General features: G+C 64.6%; 1 protein-coding gene across 1 annotated transcript in view; it reads right to left on the reverse strand.

The window, feature by feature from the left end:
• LOC308052382 (epithelial discoidin domain-containing receptor 1-like) overlaps window positions 1-19,274 on the reverse strand; it is a gene marked incomplete at both ends in the record, with an annotated part of 21,837 nt that extends 2,563 nt beyond the window's left edge. Inside the window, 16 exons of the mRNA XM_080364462.1 lie at window positions 467-701; window positions 1,989-2,156; window positions 3,200-3,327; window positions 4,108-4,283; window positions 4,609-4,767; window positions 5,512-5,701; window positions 6,656-6,816; window positions 6,926-7,054; window positions 9,049-9,298; window positions 10,540-10,726; window positions 11,447-11,549; window positions 13,242-13,389; window positions 14,466-14,694; window positions 15,907-16,009; window positions 16,787-16,901; window positions 19,269-19,274. Coding sequence (XP_080220588.1) covers window positions 467-701; window positions 1,989-2,156; window positions 3,200-3,327; window positions 4,108-4,283; window positions 4,609-4,767; window positions 5,512-5,701; window positions 6,656-6,816; window positions 6,926-7,054; window positions 9,049-9,298; window positions 10,540-10,726; window positions 11,447-11,549; window positions 13,242-13,389; window positions 14,466-14,694; window positions 15,907-16,009; window positions 16,787-16,901; window positions 19,269-19,274 — 2,487 coding nt within the window. The remainder of the gene's footprint in view (window positions 1-466; window positions 702-1,988; window positions 2,157-3,199; window positions 3,328-4,107; window positions 4,284-4,608; window positions 4,768-5,511; window positions 5,702-6,655; window positions 6,817-6,925; window positions 7,055-9,048; window positions 9,299-10,539; window positions 10,727-11,446; window positions 11,550-13,241; window positions 13,390-14,465; window positions 14,695-15,906; window positions 16,010-16,786; window positions 16,902-19,268) is intronic.
• Window positions 19,275-19,635: the final 361 nt, after the last annotated feature.

The raw sequence follows: 19,635 nt of genomic DNA on the forward strand, positions 1-19,635 counted from the left end.
CCCGCCCCCGAAGCCCCGCCCCCAGCTCACCAGCAAGATGCACTCCCAGGCCATCCAGCGCATGGGCAGCAGCCCCACCCCTGGAACCCACCCCCCGCAGCCCCGCCCCCGCAGCCCCGCCCCTTTAAGCCCCGCCCCCTGTCGCCCCGCCCCCCGAAGCTCCGCCCCCCGCGGTGGTGCTCACCAGCAGGATGCACTCCCAGGCCATCCAGCGGATGGGCAGCAGCTCCACTCCCTGACACCCCGCCCCTTTAAGCCCCGCCCCTTTAAGCCCCGCCCCCCGAAGCCCCGCCGCCAGCTCACCAGCAAGATGCACTCCCAGGCCATCCAGCGCATGGGCAGCAGCCCCACCCCTGGAACCCCACCCCCCGCAGCCCCGCCCCCGCAGCCCCGCCCCCCTGACGCCCCGCCCCCGCAGCCCCGCCCACTTTAAGCCCCGCCCCCCTAAGCCCTGCCCCCGTCTCACCAGCAGGATGCACTCCCAGGCCATCCAGCGGATGGGCAGCAGCGCGCGGCCGTGCACGCGGTAGTAGTGGCGCGCGTAGAGCTGGCGGCTCATGCCGAAGTCGGCCACCTTGACGCGGAAGCCCGAGCCCACCAGGCAGTTGCGGGTGGCCAGGTCGCGGTGAACCACGTTCCGCGCCGACAGGAACCGCATCCCGGCCGCGATCTGCGCGCCCAGCCGCAGCAGCGTGCCCAGGCTAAGGGGGCGGGGCTTCAGAGGGGCGGGGACTCGGGGGGCGGGGCTTTAGAGGGGAGGGGCCTCCGGGGGGAGGGGCTTCAGATGGGCGGGAACTCTGGGGGAGGGGCTTCAGAGGGCGGGGCTTCGGGGGAGGGGGTTCAGCAGGGCAGGGACTCGGAGAGAGGGGCTTCAGAAGGGCGGGGTTTCAGGGGGGAGGGGCTTCAGGGGGAGGGGCTTCAGGGGGGCAGGGCTTCAGATGGGAGGGCCTTCGAGGGGAGGGGCTTCAGAGGGCGGGGCTTCGAGGGAGGGGCTTCAGAAGGGTGGGACTTCAGGGGGAGGGGCTTCAGAGGGGAGGGGCCTCGGGGGGGAGGGGTTTCAGAAGGGAGGGGCCTTGGGGGGAGGAGACTTGGGGCGGGGTTTTAGAAGGGTGGGGCTTCAGGGGGAGGGGCTTCGGGGGCGGAGCTTCAGAGGGGCGCGGCCTTGGGGGCTTCAGAGGGGTGGGGACTCGGGGGGAGGGGCTTCAGGGGGGAGGGGCTTCAGGGGGGAGGGGCTTTGGGGGAGGGGCTTCAGAGGGACAGGGCTTCAGATGGGAGGGCCTTCGGGGGGAGGAGCTTCAGAGGGGAGGGGGGTCGGGGGGAGGGGCTTCAGAAGGGTGGGGCTTCAGGGGGGAGGAGCTTCAGGGGCAGAGCTTCAGAGGGACGTGGCCTTGGGGAGGGGCTTCAGAGGGGTGGGGACTCAGGGGGGAGGGGCTTCAGAGGGGAGGGGCCTCTGAGGGGCAGGAGACTTGGGGGCGGGGCTTTAGAAGGGCGGGGCTTCAGGGAGAGGGGCTTCAGAGGGGCGGGGCCTCGGGGGGAGGGGTTCAGCAGGGCGGGGCCTTTGGGGGGAGGGGCTTCAGAGGGGAGGGGCCTCGGGGGCGGGGCTTCAGGGGGAGGGGCCTCGGGGTGGAGCTTCAGAGGGGCAGGGCTTCAGAGGGGTGGGGTCTGGGGGGCGGGGCTTCAGATGGGAGGGGCTTCGGGGGGAGGGGCTTCAGGGAATGGGGCTTGGGGGGAGGGACTTCTGGGCGGAGCTTCAGAGGGTGGGACTTCAGAGGGGCAGCGCTTAGGGGGAGGGGCTTAAGGAGGTGGGGCTTAAGGAGGCGGGATCTAAGAGGGCGGGGCTTAGGGGAGCGGGGTTTAGGGGGTGTTGGATTGGGGGTTGGGGGGAGAGGAGGGGGGCTCAAAGCATCTTAAAGGGGCAGGACCCCCAAAAAGGAGTGGGAAGGGGAAAGGAAGAGAAGGGGGCGTGGCCTGGAGGGGCGTGTCCCCACCTGAGGGCGTGTCCCTGTGGCCCGGCCAGGAACTGGTGCAGGTCGCCGTGCTCCATGTACTCGGTGACGATGGCGAGCGGCCCCGCCCCCCCGACCACGCCCAGCAGGCGCACGATGTGGGGGTCCCGCAGCCGCCCCAGCGTCCGCGCCTCCTGCAGGAAGTCCCGCCTGCCCCCGCGTCACTATGGCCCCGCCCCTTCCCCTCGGCCCCGCCCCCTCCCTCTAGCGCCTCCCGCTGGGCCGCACGGTGCACGCGGCCAATGGGAGGGCTCCCTCGGGACACGCCCACTTGGTCGCGCCTTCCCGAGGGCACGCCCTTTACCGAAACCACACCCCTTTCTGTAAGCCACACCCCCTCTGAAGCCACACCCCTTCCAAAGCCACACTCTTTCTGAAGCCACGCCCTTTCTGAAGCCACACCCCTTTCTGAAGCTACACCCCCTCTGAAGCCACACCCCTTTCTGGAAGCCACACCTCCTCAGAAGCCACACCCCTTCCAAAGCCACACCTCTTCTGAAGCCACGCCTATTTCTGAAACCACACCCCTTCTGAAAGCCACGCCTATTTCTGAAACGACCCCCCTTTCTGAAGCCACACCCCCTCTGAAGCCACACCCTTCTGAAGCCACACCCCTTCCAAAGCCACACCCTTTCTGAAGCCACGCCCTTTCTGAAGCCACGCCCCTTTCTGTAAGCCACATCCCTTATGAAGCCACACCCCTTCTGAAACCACGCCCCTTCTGACGCCACGCCCTTTCTGGAAGCCACACCCCTTTCTGGAAGCCACACCCCTTCCGAAGCCACGCCCTTTCTGAAGCCACACCCCCTCTGAAGCCACACCCGTTTCTGAAGCCACACCCCTTCTAAAAGCCACACCCCATTGAAGCCACACCCCTTCTAAAAGCCACACCCCTTCTGAAGCCACACCCTTTCTGAAGCCACGCCTATTTCTGAAACCACACCCCCTTCTGAAGCCACACCCCCTCTTAAAGCCACACCCCCTCCCGAAGCCACGCCCCTTCTGAAGCCACGCCCCTTCTGGAACCCCACCTCTTTTGCTGTTGCCCCTCCCCCTTCACCCCCCCACTGTGGCCTCGCCCCCTGGGTCTAGCCCCGCCCCCGGCCCTAGCCCCGCCCCCTGCCCTAACCCTGCCCCCTGCCCTAGCCTCGCCCCCGGCCTTAGCCCCGCCCCTGGCCTTAGCCCCGCCCCACCTGGCGTTCTTGGAGGCGTCGGGGCGCAGCACCTTGACGGCCACCAGCAGGGGGCGCCCGGGGGGCAGCTCGGGGGGTCGCGCCCAGGGGGGCAGCGCCTGCGGCTCCTCCACCTCGCACAGCAGCACCTGGGGGCGGGGCCGAACACCCGGGGGGCGGGGCTGAGCCCTCAGGGGCGGGGCTGAGCCCTCAGGGGCGGGGCTGAGCTCCCTGGGGGCGGGGCCGAACTCCCTGGGGGCGGAGCTGAGCCCTCAGGGGCGGGGCTGAGTTCCCTGGGGGCGGGGCTGAGCCCTCAGGGCCGGGGCTGAGCTCCATGGGGGCGGGGCTGAGCCCTCAGGGGCGGGGCTGAGCTCCCTGGGGGCGGGGCTGAGCCCTTAGGGGCGGGGCTGAGCCCTCAGGGCCGGAGCTGAGCTCCATGGGGGCGGGGCTGAGCCCTCAGGGGCGGGGCTGAGCTCCCGGGGGGCGGGGCCGAGCTCCCGGGGGGCGGGGCTGAGCCCTCAGGGGCGGGGCTGAGCCCTCAGGGGCGGGGCTGAGCCCTCAGGGGCGGGGCTGAGCTCCCTGGGGGCGAGGCTGGATGTACCTGGGCGAGGATTAAGCATAAGGGGTGTGGCTTGGTGCAATGGGGCGTGGCTTCACCTCTAGAGGCGGAGCTAATGGGGTGGGGCTGCCGGGGGGGATGTGGTTTAGGGGAAGGGCGTGGCTTCCTGGCCACACCCCTCAGGTGAGGTTAACGGGAGGGGGTGGGGCTTCTCGAGGGGGAGGGGCCGGGAGGAGGGGGAGATGGGGCAGGGCTTGCCATGATGGGGGCGGTGCCAGAGCTAAATGGGTGGGACATGGGGGGCACTGTCACAGCGGGGGCGGAGCTTCTGCGGGGGGCGGGGCCAGCACAAGGTGGAGGCGGGGCTTACCTCTCCGAACTGCCCCTCCCCCAGTTTCTCGCGGAAGCGGAGGCGGCGGCCGGGGAAGGCGGGGAGGGCGGGGCTGGGGGCGGGGCCGGGGGCGGGGCCGGCCAGGGCGTAGGCGGAGCCTCCAGTGACGTCAGCCTCGGCGTACGCGCCCGCCCCCCCCTCGGGCTCCACCAATCCTGGGGGAGAGGGCGGGTCAGTGGGGGCGGGGCTAAAGGGGGTGGGGTTACAGCAGGGGGGCGGGGTCTGGATGGGGTGGGGCTATGGGAGAAAGGGGGTGGGGCTAGAACGATAGGGAGGGGGCGGAGCTGCGAGGTGGAGGACAGAGGGGGAGGGGATATGGGGAAGAGGCGGGGCTTAGGAGAGGGGGTGGGGCTTCAGAAATGGGTGGGACTTCTTGGGGGTGGGGCTTAGGAAGGGGTGGAGTTCGGGGAGGGGTGGGGCTTAAGAAAGGGGTGGGATTGGGGAAAGGGGGTGTGGCCAGGGGGGGCAGGGCTTCCTTACCGTCCGTGTTGATTGGCTTGGCCCCATCGGGTGGGGCCCGAGCGAGCCCTCCCATTGGCTGGGCATAGGTGGCCAGCAGGAGGCGATAGGCCGGGTTGGCCAGGGGGGCTGTGGCGGAAGGGGCGGGGTCAGAGGCGGGGCTGGGAGGTGTCCAATTGGCTGGCACTGGGGTGGCTGCCACGCCCCATGTGGTGCCAAACAGCCAATCAGCTCTCAGCCAAGCAACCATTGGACAACCAATCATCTACCCAGCTCCCCATGGTGCCAGCCAGCCAACCAACCATCGTCATCCAACCATCTTCATCCAACCATCATCATCCAACCATCATCGTCCAACCATTATCGTCCAACCATTATCGTCCAACCATCATCGTCCAACCATCATCATCCAACCATCATCATCATCCAACCATCATCATCCAACCATCTTCATCCAACTATCATCATCATCCAACCATCATCATCATCATCCAACCATCATCGTCCAACCATCATCATCATCCAACCACCATCACCATCCAACCATCATCATCATCCAACCATCATCATCATCCAACCACCATCATCCAACCATCATCATCATCCAACCACCATCACCATCCAACCACCATCATCCAACCATCATCATCATCCAACCACCATCATCCAACCGTCATCATCCAACCACCATCATCCAACCATCATCATCCAACCATCATCATCAACCAACCACCATCATCCAACCATCATCACCATCCAATCATCATCATCCAACCATCATCATCATCCAACCATCATCCAACCACCATCATCCAACCACCATCGCCATTCAACCATCATCATCATCATCATCCAACCAGCATGACCATCCATGGTGTCTCCACCCCCCGCCCCCGCCCCCCCCTTGTCCCCTCCCCCTCTCACCGTGCGCGGCGGGGGGCGGGGGCCGCGTGGGGCGCGGGGGGGCGGGCTCCTGGTAGTCTCCGGGCACCGGGGGGACGCGCTCGTAGCGGGGGGGGCGCCGTCCCGCCCCCGTCGCGTTGTTGATGACGACGGCGTCACCCGGCGCCGACAGCTGCGCCCGCAGCTCGTCCTGCCAGGGCCGGCGCCGCGCCTGCCGGTACACCCGGCATCTCCGGTTACACACGGCACACCCGTCACACCCGTCACACCCATTACACCCGTCACACCCATTACACCCGTCACATTGGTTACACCCGTTACACCGGTTACACCCGTTACACCCATTACACCCGTCATCACCGGTTACACCCATCACACCCGTTACACCCCTCATCACCGGTTACACGTGTCACACCGGTTACACCCGTTACATCCAGTTCAGTTCAACCAGCTCCTCCCAGCTACACCCGTCACACCCTTTACACCCGTCACACCCATCACACCCATTACACCCGTCACACCCGTCACCCCCGTTACACCCATCACACCTGTCACCCCCGTTACACCCATCACACCCATCACACCCGTTACACCCATTACACCAGCTACACCTGTTATACCCGTCACACCCATTACACCCAGTTCAGTTCAACCAGCTCCTCCCGGTTACACCCTTTACACCCGTTACACCAGTTACACCCGTTACACCCAGTTCAGTTCAACCAGCTCCTCCTGGTTACACCCATTACACCGGTTACACCAGTTACACCAGTTCAACCGGCTACACCAGTTCAACCCAGTTCAGTTCAACCAGCTCCTCCCGGTTACACCCGTCACACCCGTTACACCAATTCAGTTCAACCACCTCCTCCCGGTTACACCCGTTACACCAGTTACACCAGTTCAACCGGTGCAACCCAGTGCAATGCACTTCAACCAGCTCCTCCCAGTTACACCAGTTCAACCAGTTACACCAGTTCAACCCACCAGCTCCTCCCACTTCAACCAGTTCAACCCAGTTCAACCCAGTTCAACCCAGTTGACCCCACCAGCTCCTCCCAGTTCAACCCAGTTCAACCAGTTCAACCAGTTCAACCAGTTCAACCCAGTTGACCCCACCAGCTCCTCCCAGTTGCTCCCAGTTGGCCCCATTGGCCCCGCTCACCTTCCCCAGGACCCTCCTCCAGTGCTGCCGCCACAGGATGAGCACGATGACGGCCAATAGGAGCAGGATGATGGCCACCAGGCAGCCAATCAGGACGGACGGCTGGCTGTGCTCCGCCTTGGCCACTGGCTGCCCCGCCTCGGGGGCTGCCACGGAGGCTGCTGATTGGCAGATGCCCTGGTGAGCCCACCCCCTCAAGCCCCACCCACTTAGGCCCCTCCCACTTAGCTCACACCCACTTAGACCCCGCCCACTTAGGCCCCGCCTTACCCAGGGTGGTGCCGTTGGTGGGCGTGTCCCCAGGCCAGGGCACCTCTGCGCTGGCCAATGACACGGCCGAGGGGTCAGGGGGCGGGGCCGGGGACCACCCGCTGGCCACGCCCACCTCCTCCACCACCTCTGTGCAACATGTGACCACATGAGCGACCAGTGACCACGTGACCCAACCAACCAATCCTGAACCCAACCAGTGACCACACGACCAACCAGTGACCCCAACACCCAACCGGTGACCCCAACACCCATCCGGTGACCCCACCACCCAACCAGTGACCACATGACCCAACCAACCAATCCTGAACCCAACCAGTGACCACATGACCAACCAGTGACCCCAATACCCAACCGGTGACCCCACCACCCACCCAATGACCCCATGACCCAACCAATGACCCCATGACTCACCCAACCAATGACCCCATGACCCAACCAGTGACCCCATCACCCAACTGATGACCCCATGACCCACCCAATGACCCCATGACCCAACCGATGACCCCATGACCCACCCCATGACCCCACCACCCAACCAATGACCCCATGACCCAACCAATGACCCCATGACCCATCCAATGACCCCACCACCCAACCAATGACCCCACCACCCAACCAATGACGCCATGACCCACCCAATGACCCCACCACCCAACCAATGACCCCATGACCCAACCAATGACCCCATGACCCACCCAATGATCCCACCACCCAACCAATGACCCCACGACCCAACCAATGATGCCATGACCCACCCAATGACCCCACCACCCAACCAATGACCACACGACCCAAACAATGACCCCATGACCCACCCAATGACCCCACCACCCAACCAATGACCCCATGACCCAACCAATGACCCCACCACCCAACCAATGACCCCATGACCCAACCAATGACCCCATGATCCACCCCATGACCCCACCACCCAACCAATGACCCCACCACCCAACCAATGACCCCATGACCCAACCAATGACCCCATGACCCACCCCATGACCCCACCACCCAACCAATGACCCCATGACCCACCCCATGACCCCACCACCCAACCAATGACCCCATGACCCAACCAATGACCCCACCACCCAACCAACCAATCCTGAACCCAACCAATGACTCCATGACCAAACCATCCAATCCTTGACCCAACCAATGACCCCATGACCCACCCAATGACCCCATGACGCAACCAATGACCCCATCACCCAACCAACCAATCCTGAACCCAACCAGTGACCCCATGACCCAACCAGTGACCCCACCACCCACCCAATGACCCCTTGACCAATCAGTGACCCCACCACCCACCCAATGACCCCTTGACCAACCAGTGACCCCACCACCCACTCAATGACCCCTTGACCAACCAGTGACCCCACCACCCACCCAATGACCCCATGACCCACCCAATGACCCCACCACCCAACCAATGACCCCATGACTCACCCAATGACCCCATGACCCAACCAATGACCCCATGACCCACCCCATGACCCCACCACCCAACCAATGACCCCATGACCAAACCATCCAATCGTTGACCCACCCAATGACCCCATGACCCACCCAATGACCCCATGACCCAACCAATGACCCCATGACCCAACCAATGACACCATGACCAAACCATCCAATCCTTGAGCCAACTAATGACCCCATGACCCAACCAATGACCCCACCACCCAACCAATGACACCATGACCAAACCATCCAATCCTTGAGCCAACTAATGACCCCATGACCCAACCAATGACCCCACCACCCAACCAATGACACCATGACCCAACCAATGACCCCATGACCCAACCAACCAATCCTGAACCCAACCAGTGATCCCATGACCCAACCAATGACCCCATGACCCAATCAATGTCCCCACCACCCAACCAATGACCCCACCTCCCAACCAATGACCCCATGATCCAACCAATGACCCCATGACCCACCCCATGACCTCATGACCCAACCAGTGACTCCATGACCCAACCAATGACATCATGACCAAACTATCCAATCCTTGACCCAACCAATGACCCCACCACCCAACCAACCAATCCTTGACCCACCCCATGACCCACCCCACGACCCCCTGACCCCGCCCCCCCGTCCCGCACCCGAGTGGAAGGTGACCTCGCTGAAGAGCAGCCAGCGCGCGGCGAAGGCGAAGCGGCACTGCACGACGCGCCCGCGGCGGCCGCGCAGGGGGACGGTGACGGTGCCGGCGCGGGCGCGGGGGTCCCGCGCGGCCCCGCCCGGCCGGTGCGTGAGGGGCGTGTCCCAGGCCCCGCCCGCGCTGCGCCGGAAGCGGCAGGACACCTGCCGGAACGCGGCCACGCCCAGCGCCCGCATGTTGTTGCAGTGCACCTGGGGGCGGGGCGCGGGGGGCGGGGCTGAGCCGCGGTGGCCAATGAGACGCGGAGATGAAGGGTTGGGCGGGGCTGCGGCGTGGCCGACCAATCCCATGCGGCATTTGGGCCCCGCCTACCTCCCATGAGCCTCTGTGGCACCATTGAACCCACTCCCATGATCCTTTGGGGTCTCCATTGCCCCCATTCCCATGATCCCTTGGGGCATCACTGAGTTCGTTCCCACGCTCCCCCACTATCCCATGATGCCCTAGGGTCCCCCCGTATCCCACAATCCTCCATGGTCCTCCATCATCCCATGATGCCCCATGGTCCTCCAGCATCCCATGGTACCCCAGGTCCTCCATCATCCCATGATGCCCCCTGGTCCTCCAGCATCCCATGGTGCCCCTTGTCCCCCATATCCCATGATGCCCCATGGTCCCCCACTATCCCACAATCCCCCATGGTCCTCCAGCATCCCATGGTGCCCCTTGTCCCCCATATCCCATGATGCCCTGGGGTCCCCCACTATCCCACAATCCCCCATGGTCCTCCATCATCCCATGGTGCCCCTGGTCCTCCAGCATCCCATGATGCCCCATGGTCCTCCAGCATCCCATGGTACCCCAGGTCCTCCAGCATCCCATGATGCCCCATGGTCCTCCAGCATCCCATGGTACCCCAGGTCCTCCAGCATCCCATGATGCCCCATGGTCCTCCATCATCCCATGATGCCCCATGTCCCCTCTATCCCACAATCCCCCATGGTCCTCCATCATCCCATGGTACCCCAGGTCCTCCAGCATCCCATGATGCCCCATGGTTCTCCACTATCCCACAATCCCCCATGGTCCTCCATCATCCCATGATGCCCCATGGTCCTCCATCATCCCATGGTACCCCAGGTCCTCCAGCATCCCATGGTACCCCAGGTCCTCCAGCATCCCATGGTACCCCAGGTCCTCCATCATCCCATGATGCCCCAGGTCCTCCATCATCCCATGATGTCCCCAGGTCCTCCATCATCCCATGGTACCCCAGGTCCTCCAGCATCCCATGGTACCCCAGGTCCTCCAGCATCCCATGATGCCCCCAGGTCCTCCATCATCCCATGATGCCCCCAGGTCCTCCATCATCCCATGATGCCCCAGGTCCTCCATCATCCCATGGTGCCCCAGGTCCTCCAGCATCCCATGATGCCCCATGGTCCTCCATCATCCCATGGTACCCCAGGTCCTCCAGCATCCCATGATGCACCTGCATGGCGCGGAAGCGTCGCAGCTGCAGGAAGCGGAACTCCATGGGCAGGAGGGGGCGGGGCCCCGGGGGGCGGCTCCACCCCACGTACTCGTACCCCGCCCCCAGCCCCCGCTCGCGGCTGCGCCGGAAATCGTCCAATCCCAGCGCGCCGTCCGACAGCTGGCCCAGCCCCCCGAACTGCAGCCTGCGGGTCAAAGGGCACCGGACGCCTGGGTCCACAAGCCCCGCCCACCCGGGAAACACCACGTGGGGGAGGTTGTAGGGGGTCAAAGGGCACCCGGACGCCTGGGTCCACAAGCCCCGCCCACCCGGGAACCTCCACAAGGGACCTAGAGCCCAATTTGGGGACACCAGGGGCTGGTCTGGGGACCCTTGGGGACAGTTTGGGGACACTTGGGCACATTTGGGGACACCTGGGGACAATTTGGGGACAGTTTGGGACAGTTTGGGGACAATTTGGGGACCCTTGGGGACACCAGGGGCTGGTTTGGGGACCATTGGGTACACTTGGGGTCAGTTTGGGGACAGTTTGGGGACCCTTGGGGACAGTTTGGGGTCAGTTTGGGGACCCTTGGGGACCCTTGGGGACACTTGGGGACACCAGAGGCTGTTTTGGGGACAGTTTGGGGACAGTTTGGGGACACTGGGGATCCTTGGGGACAATTTGGGGACAGTTTGGGGACAGTGGGGACACTTGGGGACACCAGAGGCTGTTTTGGGGACCATTGGGGACACTTGGGGACAGTTTGGGGACCCTTGGGGACAGCCTGGGGACACTTGGGGTCAGTTTGGGGACACTTGGGGACACCAGAGGCTGTTTTGGGGACCCTTGGGGTCAGTTTGGGGACAGTTGGGGACACCGGGGGTCAGTTTGGGGTCAGTTGGGGACACGGGGGTCACTCACCCCCCGGCGCTGAAGCCGTCGTAGGTGGAGTCGTTGAGGACAATGGGCGCGGGGTCAAAGGTCATCACCTGTCCCTGGGGGGCCGTGTACGACACCAGGCCGGCTGGGGACGGGGGGGGGGACACGTCACCATGGAGACGGGGGGGGGGACACGTCACCATGGAGACGGGGGGACATGGGGGGGGACACGGAGGGGACACAGGGGGGGGCGTCACCATGGAGACCGGGGGGGGGGGGGGGGGGGCACGGGGGGGGTGTCACCATGGAGACCGGGGGGGGACACGGCGAGGGGGGGGGGCGTCACCATGGAGACGAGGGGACACGGCGGGGGGGGATATGGGTGGGGGGACACGGGGGGGACATGTCACCATGGAGACGGCGGGACACGGGGGGGGACACAGGGGGACACACGTCACCATGGGGATGGGGGGACATGGGGGGGGACACACGTCACCATGGAGACGGGGGGACACGGGGGGGGACATGGGGGGGACACGGGGGGGGACACAGGGGGACACACGTCACCATGGGGACGGGGGGGAACACAGGGGGGACACGAGGGGGACACGGGGACACGTCACCATGGGGACAGGGGGACACGGGGGGGACACGGGGGGGGACATGGGGACACGTCATCATGGGGACAGGAGGGGACACGGGGGGGGACACACGTCACCGTGGGGATGGGGGGGGACATGGGGACACCAACCCAGCTGGGGACACAGGGTGGGACACGGGGACATGTCACCGTGGGGACATGGTGGGGACACGGGGGGGCTGGAGAGGAGGTGACACCAGAGGGTGACAGGGTGCGGAGTGACACAAGGTGACATGGGGGTGACATGGGGGTGACAGGAGGTGACACAGGGTGACACTGGGTGACACAAGGTGCCACCGTCCCCAGATGTCACTGTGGGGTTGGGTGAGGGACGTGGGAATGGGGAGATGAAGTGACACCCCGTAGTCACGGGGTGGGGTGGGATTGGGTGACACAGGGTGACATGGGGGTGACATGGGGGTGACACTGGGTGACACGAGGTGACACCGTCCCCAGATGTCACTGTGGGGTTGGGTGAGGGACGTGGGGCCACCGTGGGAGCTGGAGATGGAGTGACACCCAGTAGTCACGGGGTGGGGTGGGGTGGCACTGGGTGTCATGGGGGTGACATGGGGGTGACACAAGGTGCCACCATCCCCAGATGTCACCGTGGGGTTGGGTGAGGGACGTGGGGCCACCGTGGGAGCTGGAGATGGAGTGACACCCAGTAGTCACGGGGTGGGGCGGGGTGGCACAGGGTGACATGGGGGTGACATGGGGGTGACATGGGTGTGACATGGGGGTGACACAAGGTGCCCCTGTCCCCAGATGTCACTGTGGGGCCACCATGGGAGTTGGTCATGAAGTGACACCCAGTAGTCACGGGGTGGGGTGGCACAGGGTGACATCGGGGTGACACGGGGGTGACACGGGGGTGACACGGGTGTGCCATGGGGGTGACATGAGGGTGCCGGGAGGTGACACAGGGTGACACGGGGTGACATGGGGTGACATGGGGCAGCCGTAGAGCTCGAGGCACAGGCAGGAGGTGACACAGGGTGACATGGGGGTGACATGGGGGTGACACGGGTGACACGGGTGACACACAGGGTGACATGAGGGTGACACGGGTGACACGGGTGACACACCGTCCCAGGGGCAGCCGTAGAGCTCGAGGCGCAGGCAGGAGGTGACACAGGGTGACATGGGGGTGACACGGGTGACATGGGGTGACACAGGGTGACACGGGTGCCACACCGTCCCAGGGGCAGCCGTAGAGCTCGAGGCGCAGGCAGACGCTCATGGCGCGGGGCGCGCGGGGGTACACGCGCAGCGCTCGCGCCACCAGCGGCGGCGACAGGTCCTTCAGCACCACCCCACGCGGGTCCTCGTTACCCACGATCACCTGCGGGGACATGGGGACACGGGGTCACACGGGGACATGGGGACACATGGAGACATGGGGTCACGCGGGGACACGGGGTCACACAGGGACACAGGGACATGGGGTCACACGGGGTCACACGGGGACAGGTCCTTCAGCACCACCCCACGCGGGTCCTCGTTACCCACGATCACCTGTGGGGACACGGGGTCACCATGTCACACGGGGACATGGGGACACACGGGGACATGGGGACACAGGGTCACATGGGGACACGGGGTCACACGGGGACACGGGGACACATGGGGACACGGGGTCACACGGGGACAGGTCCTTCAGCACCACCCCACGCGGGTCCTCGTTACCCACGATCACCTGTGGGGACACGGGGTCACCATGTCACACGGGGACATGGGGACACACGGGGACATGGGGACATGGGGTCACACGGGGACACAGGGACACATGGGGACATGGGGTCACATGGGGACACACGGGGACACCGCGGCACACGGGGACACATGGGGACACACAGCCCACAATGTCACCAACGCCCCCAACACCCCCAACGTCCCCAATGCCCCCAACGTCCCCAACGTCCCCAATGCCCCCAACACCCCCATTGTCCCCAATGTCCCCCAATGTCCCCAACGCCCCCAATGTCTCCAACGTCCCCAACGCCCCCAATGTCCCAAATGGCCTCAACGCCCCCAACGCCCCCAATGTCCCCAACACCCCCAGCGTCCCCAATGTCCCCAACGCCCCCATTGTCCCCAATGTCCCCCAACGTCCCCAACACCCCCAACGCCCCCAATGTCCCCAACGTCCCCAATGCCCTCAATGTTCCCAATGCCCATAATGTCCCCAACGTCCCCAACTCCCCCAACATCCCCAACGCCCCCAGTGTCCCCAATGGCCCCAATGTCCCAAATGGCCCCAACGCTCCTAACGCCCCCAATGCCCCCAATGGCCTCAACGCCCCCAATGTCCCAAATGGCCTCAACGCCCCCAACGCCCCTAATGGCCCCAATGGCCCCAATGTCCCCATTGCCCCCAATGTCCCCAACGCCCCCCTCTCCCCCCCGCCCCGGCGTCACCTGCTGTCCCCAGTGGTCGCGCCAGCGCAGCCAGCGGTGCCGGTCGCGGGAGTAGCGCAGCCCGTAGGCGCCGGCGAACTCGCGGCCGTGTCCCCCCGCGTCGCGTCCCTGCGTCCCCACCAGCGTCACCACGTGCAGCCGCCCCAGGTCGACCTCCAGGAACTCGTCACCCGCCGGGAACACCGGGCCCGCCGGGCACCACGCGCCGTCACCGTCACTGCGGCCCAGCCTGGGGACACCATGGGGACACCATAGGGACACCATGGGGACGTCATGGGGACGTCATGGGGACGTCAATGGGACACCATGGGGATGTCAATGGGGACAGCATGGGGACACCATGGGGGCACCATGGCGACACCATGGGGACGTCATGGGGACAGCATGGGGACACCATGGGGACATCAATGGGACACCATGGGGATGTCATGGGGACACCGTGAGGACAGCATGGGGATGTCATGGGGACGTCAATGGGACACCATGGGGACCCGCCGGGCACCACGCGCCGTCACCGTCACTGCGGCCCAGCCTGGGGACACCATGGGGACAGCATGGGGACACCATGGGGACGTCAATGGGACACCATGGGGACACCATGGGGACATCATGGGGACCCGCCGGGCACCACGCGCCATCACCGTCACTGCGGCCCAACCTGGGGACACCCTGGGGACACCCTGGGGACACCATGGGGACACTATGGGGATGTCATGGGGACACCATGGGGACGTCATGGGGACGTCAATGGGACACCATGGGGATGTCAATGGGGACAGCATGCGGACATCATGGGGATCTGCCAGGTGTATACTGGTGCGTGCTGGTCTGTACTGGTGTATGGTGGTGTATACTGGTCTGTACTGCTGTCTACTGGTCTGTACTTGTCTGTACTGCTCTGTACTGGTCTGTACTGGTGTATACTGGTGTATACTGGCCCATACTGGTCCGTACTGGTCCGTACTGGTCTCACCGAGCGTGGCGCGTGGCCGTGGAGTCGGCCCAGGCGCTGGTGTGTACTGGTGTATGGTGGTGTGTACTGCTCTGTACTGGTCTGTACTGGTCTGTACTGGTGTGTACTGCTCTGTACTGGTCTGTACTGGTCTGTACTGGTCCATACTGGTCCATACTGGTCTCACCGAGCGTGGCGCGCGGCCGTGGAGTCGGCCCAGGCGCTGGTGTGTACTGGTGTATGGTGCTGTATGGTGGTGTATACTGGTCTGTACTGCTCTGTACTGGTCTGTACTGGTCTGTACTGGTCTGTACTGGTCCATACTGGTCTCACCGAGCGTGGCGCGCGGCCGTGGAGTCGGCCCAGGCGCTGGTGTGTACTGGTGTATGGTGCTGTATGGTGGTGTATACTGGTCTGTACTGCTCTGTACTGGTCTGTACTGGTCTGTACTGGTCTGTACTGGTCTGTACTGGTCCATACTGGTCTCACCGAGCGTGGCGCGCGGCCGTGGAGTCGGCCCAGGCGCTGGAGGCCGAGATGCGGCTGTCGGGGATGGAGCCGTCGCCCAAGCCCAGCGCGGAGCGGCAGCGCCCTGGGGACACAGGACATGGGGACATGGGGACATCGCTGGGGACATGGGGACATAACAGGGGACACGGGACATGAGACATGGGGACATGGGGACACAGGACATGGGGACATCGCTGGGGACATGGGGACATGGGACATCGCTGGGGACACGGGGACATTGGGGACACAGGGACATGGGGACATGAGGACATCGCTGGGGACATGGGGACACAACAGGGGACATCGCTGGGGACACGGGGACACGAGGACATTGCGGAGACATAGGGACATCGCTGGGGACATGGGACATGGGGACATTGCTGGGGACATGGGGACACAGGGACATCGCTGGGGACATGGGGACATTGCTGGGGACATGGGGACACAGGGACATCGCTGGGGACACAACACAGGACATGGGGACATGGGGACATCGCTGGGGACATGGGGACATTGTTGGGGACACGGGGACATCGCTGGGGACACGGGGACATCGCTGGGGACATTGTTGAGACATCACTGGGGACATGGGGACACGGGGACATTGGGGACATGAGGACACAGGGACACTGGGGACATGGGGACACGGGGACATCGTTGAGACATCATTGGGGACATGGGGACACTGGGGACACGGGGGTATCGTTGGGGACATGGGGACATCATTGAGACATCATTGGGGACACAGGGACATGGGGACACGGGGACATGGGGACACGGGGACACTGGGGACATCGTTGGGGACACGGGGCCATTGGGGACACGGGGACATTGGGGCCATGGGGACACGGGGTCTCACCCAGGTCCAGGTGTCCGTCCGTCACCCGCTCGGACGCCGGGGTGTCCCCGGACGCCTGGGTCCCTGCGGCCAGCAGCAGGAGGGGGAGGGGCAGCGGCAGGACCCCCATGGTCACCTGGGGACAGCGGGGGACACCGGGGTCACTGGGGGCACTGGGGGCACTGGGGGGGTCACTGGGGGGGTCACTGGGGGGGGTCACTGGGGGGGGTCACTGGGGGGGGTCACTGGGGGGGGTCACTGGGGGGGGTCACTGGGGGGGGTCACTGGGGGGCACTGGGGGGCACTGGGGGGTCACTGGGGGACACTGGGGGGTCAATGGGGGGTCAATGGGGGGTCAATGGGGGACAATGGGGGACAATGGGGGGCACTGGGAGCCCCAGAGCAGCAGCTGCTCCCATGATGCACCAGTGGAATGTGCCCCTCCCCCCCAGCTGCTGGGCCTGCGGGAGGGGCCCGGACGCCTGGGTCCCTCCCGGACGCCTGGGTCCCCCCAGGGCTGGTTCCACCCCCTCCCAGGCATCCAGGGGGGACCCAGAGGGGACCCAGGCGTCCGGGAGGGACCCAGGCGTCCGGGGCCATTGCAGTGTCACCTGAGAGTGGGACACGGTGACCGGGACACGCGACAACACGCGACAACACGGGATAACATGGGATAACCCTCAACAACACACAATAACATGCGATAACATGTAATAACCCTGAACAACAGGTGATAACATGCGATAACACACAATAACACACAATAACATGTGATAACATGTGATAACCCTGAACAACACGCGATAACATGTGATAAGACACAATAACATGTGATAACATGTGATAACATGTGATAACCCTGAACAACATATGATAACATGTGATAACCCTGAACAACACGCGATAACACGTGATAACATGTGATAACCCTGAACAACACGCGATAACATGTGATAAGACACAATAACATGTGATAACATGTGATAACATGTGATAACCCTGAACAACACATGATAACACATAACACATGATAACACACTATAACATGTGATAACATACGATAACATGTGATAACCCTGAACAACACACGATAACACACAATAACACACGATAACACGTGATGACACACGATAACACGTGATAACACGCGATAACACGTCATGAGGTGCAATAACATGTGACAACACGCGATAAAACCACAACAACATGGGACAACACGCGACGACACGCAATAACAGGTCATGACATGCAATAACACGCAAGAACGACCCAGCAACATGCGCTGACACGCGATAACACGCCATAACACGCCAAGTGCCCCCAATGCCCTGAAATGGCCCCAAATCTCCCCCCAAGTGGCCCCAAAATGGCCCCAAATCCCCCCCCCCCCCCCCCCTTCCTGCACCCACCGGCCCAATCCTCCGCGCTGCAGCTCCCGGACGCCTGGGTCCCCCCGGATGCCTGGGTCCCCCCGGACGCCTTGGTCCTCCCGAACTCCTGGGTCCCTCCACACACCTGAGTCCTCCCGAACTCCTGGGTCCCTGGCACACCTGAGTCCTCCCGAACTCCTGGGTCCCCCCGGACTCCTGGGTCCTCCCGAACTCCTGGGTCCCTCCACACACCTGACTCCTCCCGAACTCCTGGGTCCCCCCGGACGCCTGGGTCCTCCCGAACGCCTGGGTCCCTCCACACACCTGAGTCCTCCCGAACTCCTGGGTCCCCCCGCACACCTGTGTCCTCCCGGACGCCTGGGTCCTCCCGAACTCCTGGGTCCCTCTACACACCTGAGTCCTCCCGAACTCCTGGGTCCCCCCGGACGCCTGGGTCCTCCCGAACGCCTGGGTCCTCTCTCCCCACCCCCTTCCTCCTCCTCCTCTCTCTCCTCCCCCTCCTTATTTTAGGGGGGGGGGGCCCGGACGCCTGGGTCCCCCCTCGGGGGGGGTGGGGGCAGCAGGGGGGCTCGGGAGCCCGAACGCCTGGGTCCCCTTCGGGGCGGGGCTTGCGACCACCTTTTGGGGGTCCCCTAGAAACACCCTTTTGGGGACCCCCCCCAAAGGGACCCAGGCGTCCGGGCCCCTCCCCCCACATGTTTTGGCCGTGACCGAACGTCTCAGGGTCTAAAAATATGGGGGGGGAGCCCTCCCCCCCCCCCCGCCGCCCCGGACGCCTGGGTCCCTCCCGGACGCCTGGGTCCCCACGTGGTCCCGCCAACTGCGGCTCCAACAGCTGGGGGCGGGGGGAGGGGCCGCAGCTGTTGAGGGAGAACAGCTGGAAGGGGGACCCAGGCGTCCGGGGGAGGACCCAGGCGTCCGGGGGAGGACCCAGGCGTCCGGGGGAGGACCCAGGCGTCCGGGGGAGGACCCAGGCGTCCGGGGGAGGACCCAGGCGTCCGGGAGGGGACCCAGGCGTCCGGGGGGACCCAGACATCCGGGGAGACCCAGGCGTCCGGGAGGGGACCCAGGCATCCGGGGGGACCCAGGCGTCCGGGGAGGGGGGGTCACACATCCATAACGACCCCGGAACGCTGTACATGGCCATGACCTCTCCCGCTCCTCATTACAAGCCCCCCCCCCCGCTTCACCGAGCCCTGATTGGCGGAGCAGCGGCCAGACGCGGCCTCTCATTGGCCAGCGAGAAGGAAGGGGAGCCCTTTCATTGGCTGGCGCTCTGCCGTTGCTAGGGTGAAGGGACGGGCTCTGCGCGCTGATTGGCTGCGGGGCGCGGGGCGGGGAGCGGCGGCGCGTTGGCGGCAGCGCGCGGTTGTGAGAACTGAGGGGAACTGGGGAAACTGGGGGGAAAATGGGGAGAAATGGGGGAAAATGGGGGAAATGGGGGGAAATGGGAGCGGGGGGGGGTTACTGGGAGTGGGG

This window comes from Nesoenas mayeri (assembly GCF_963082525.1).
Source record: "Nesoenas mayeri genome assembly, contig: SCAFFOLD_101, whole genome shotgun sequence".
Classification (NCBI taxonomy): Eukaryota; Metazoa; Chordata; class Aves; order Columbiformes; family Columbidae; genus Nesoenas; species Nesoenas mayeri.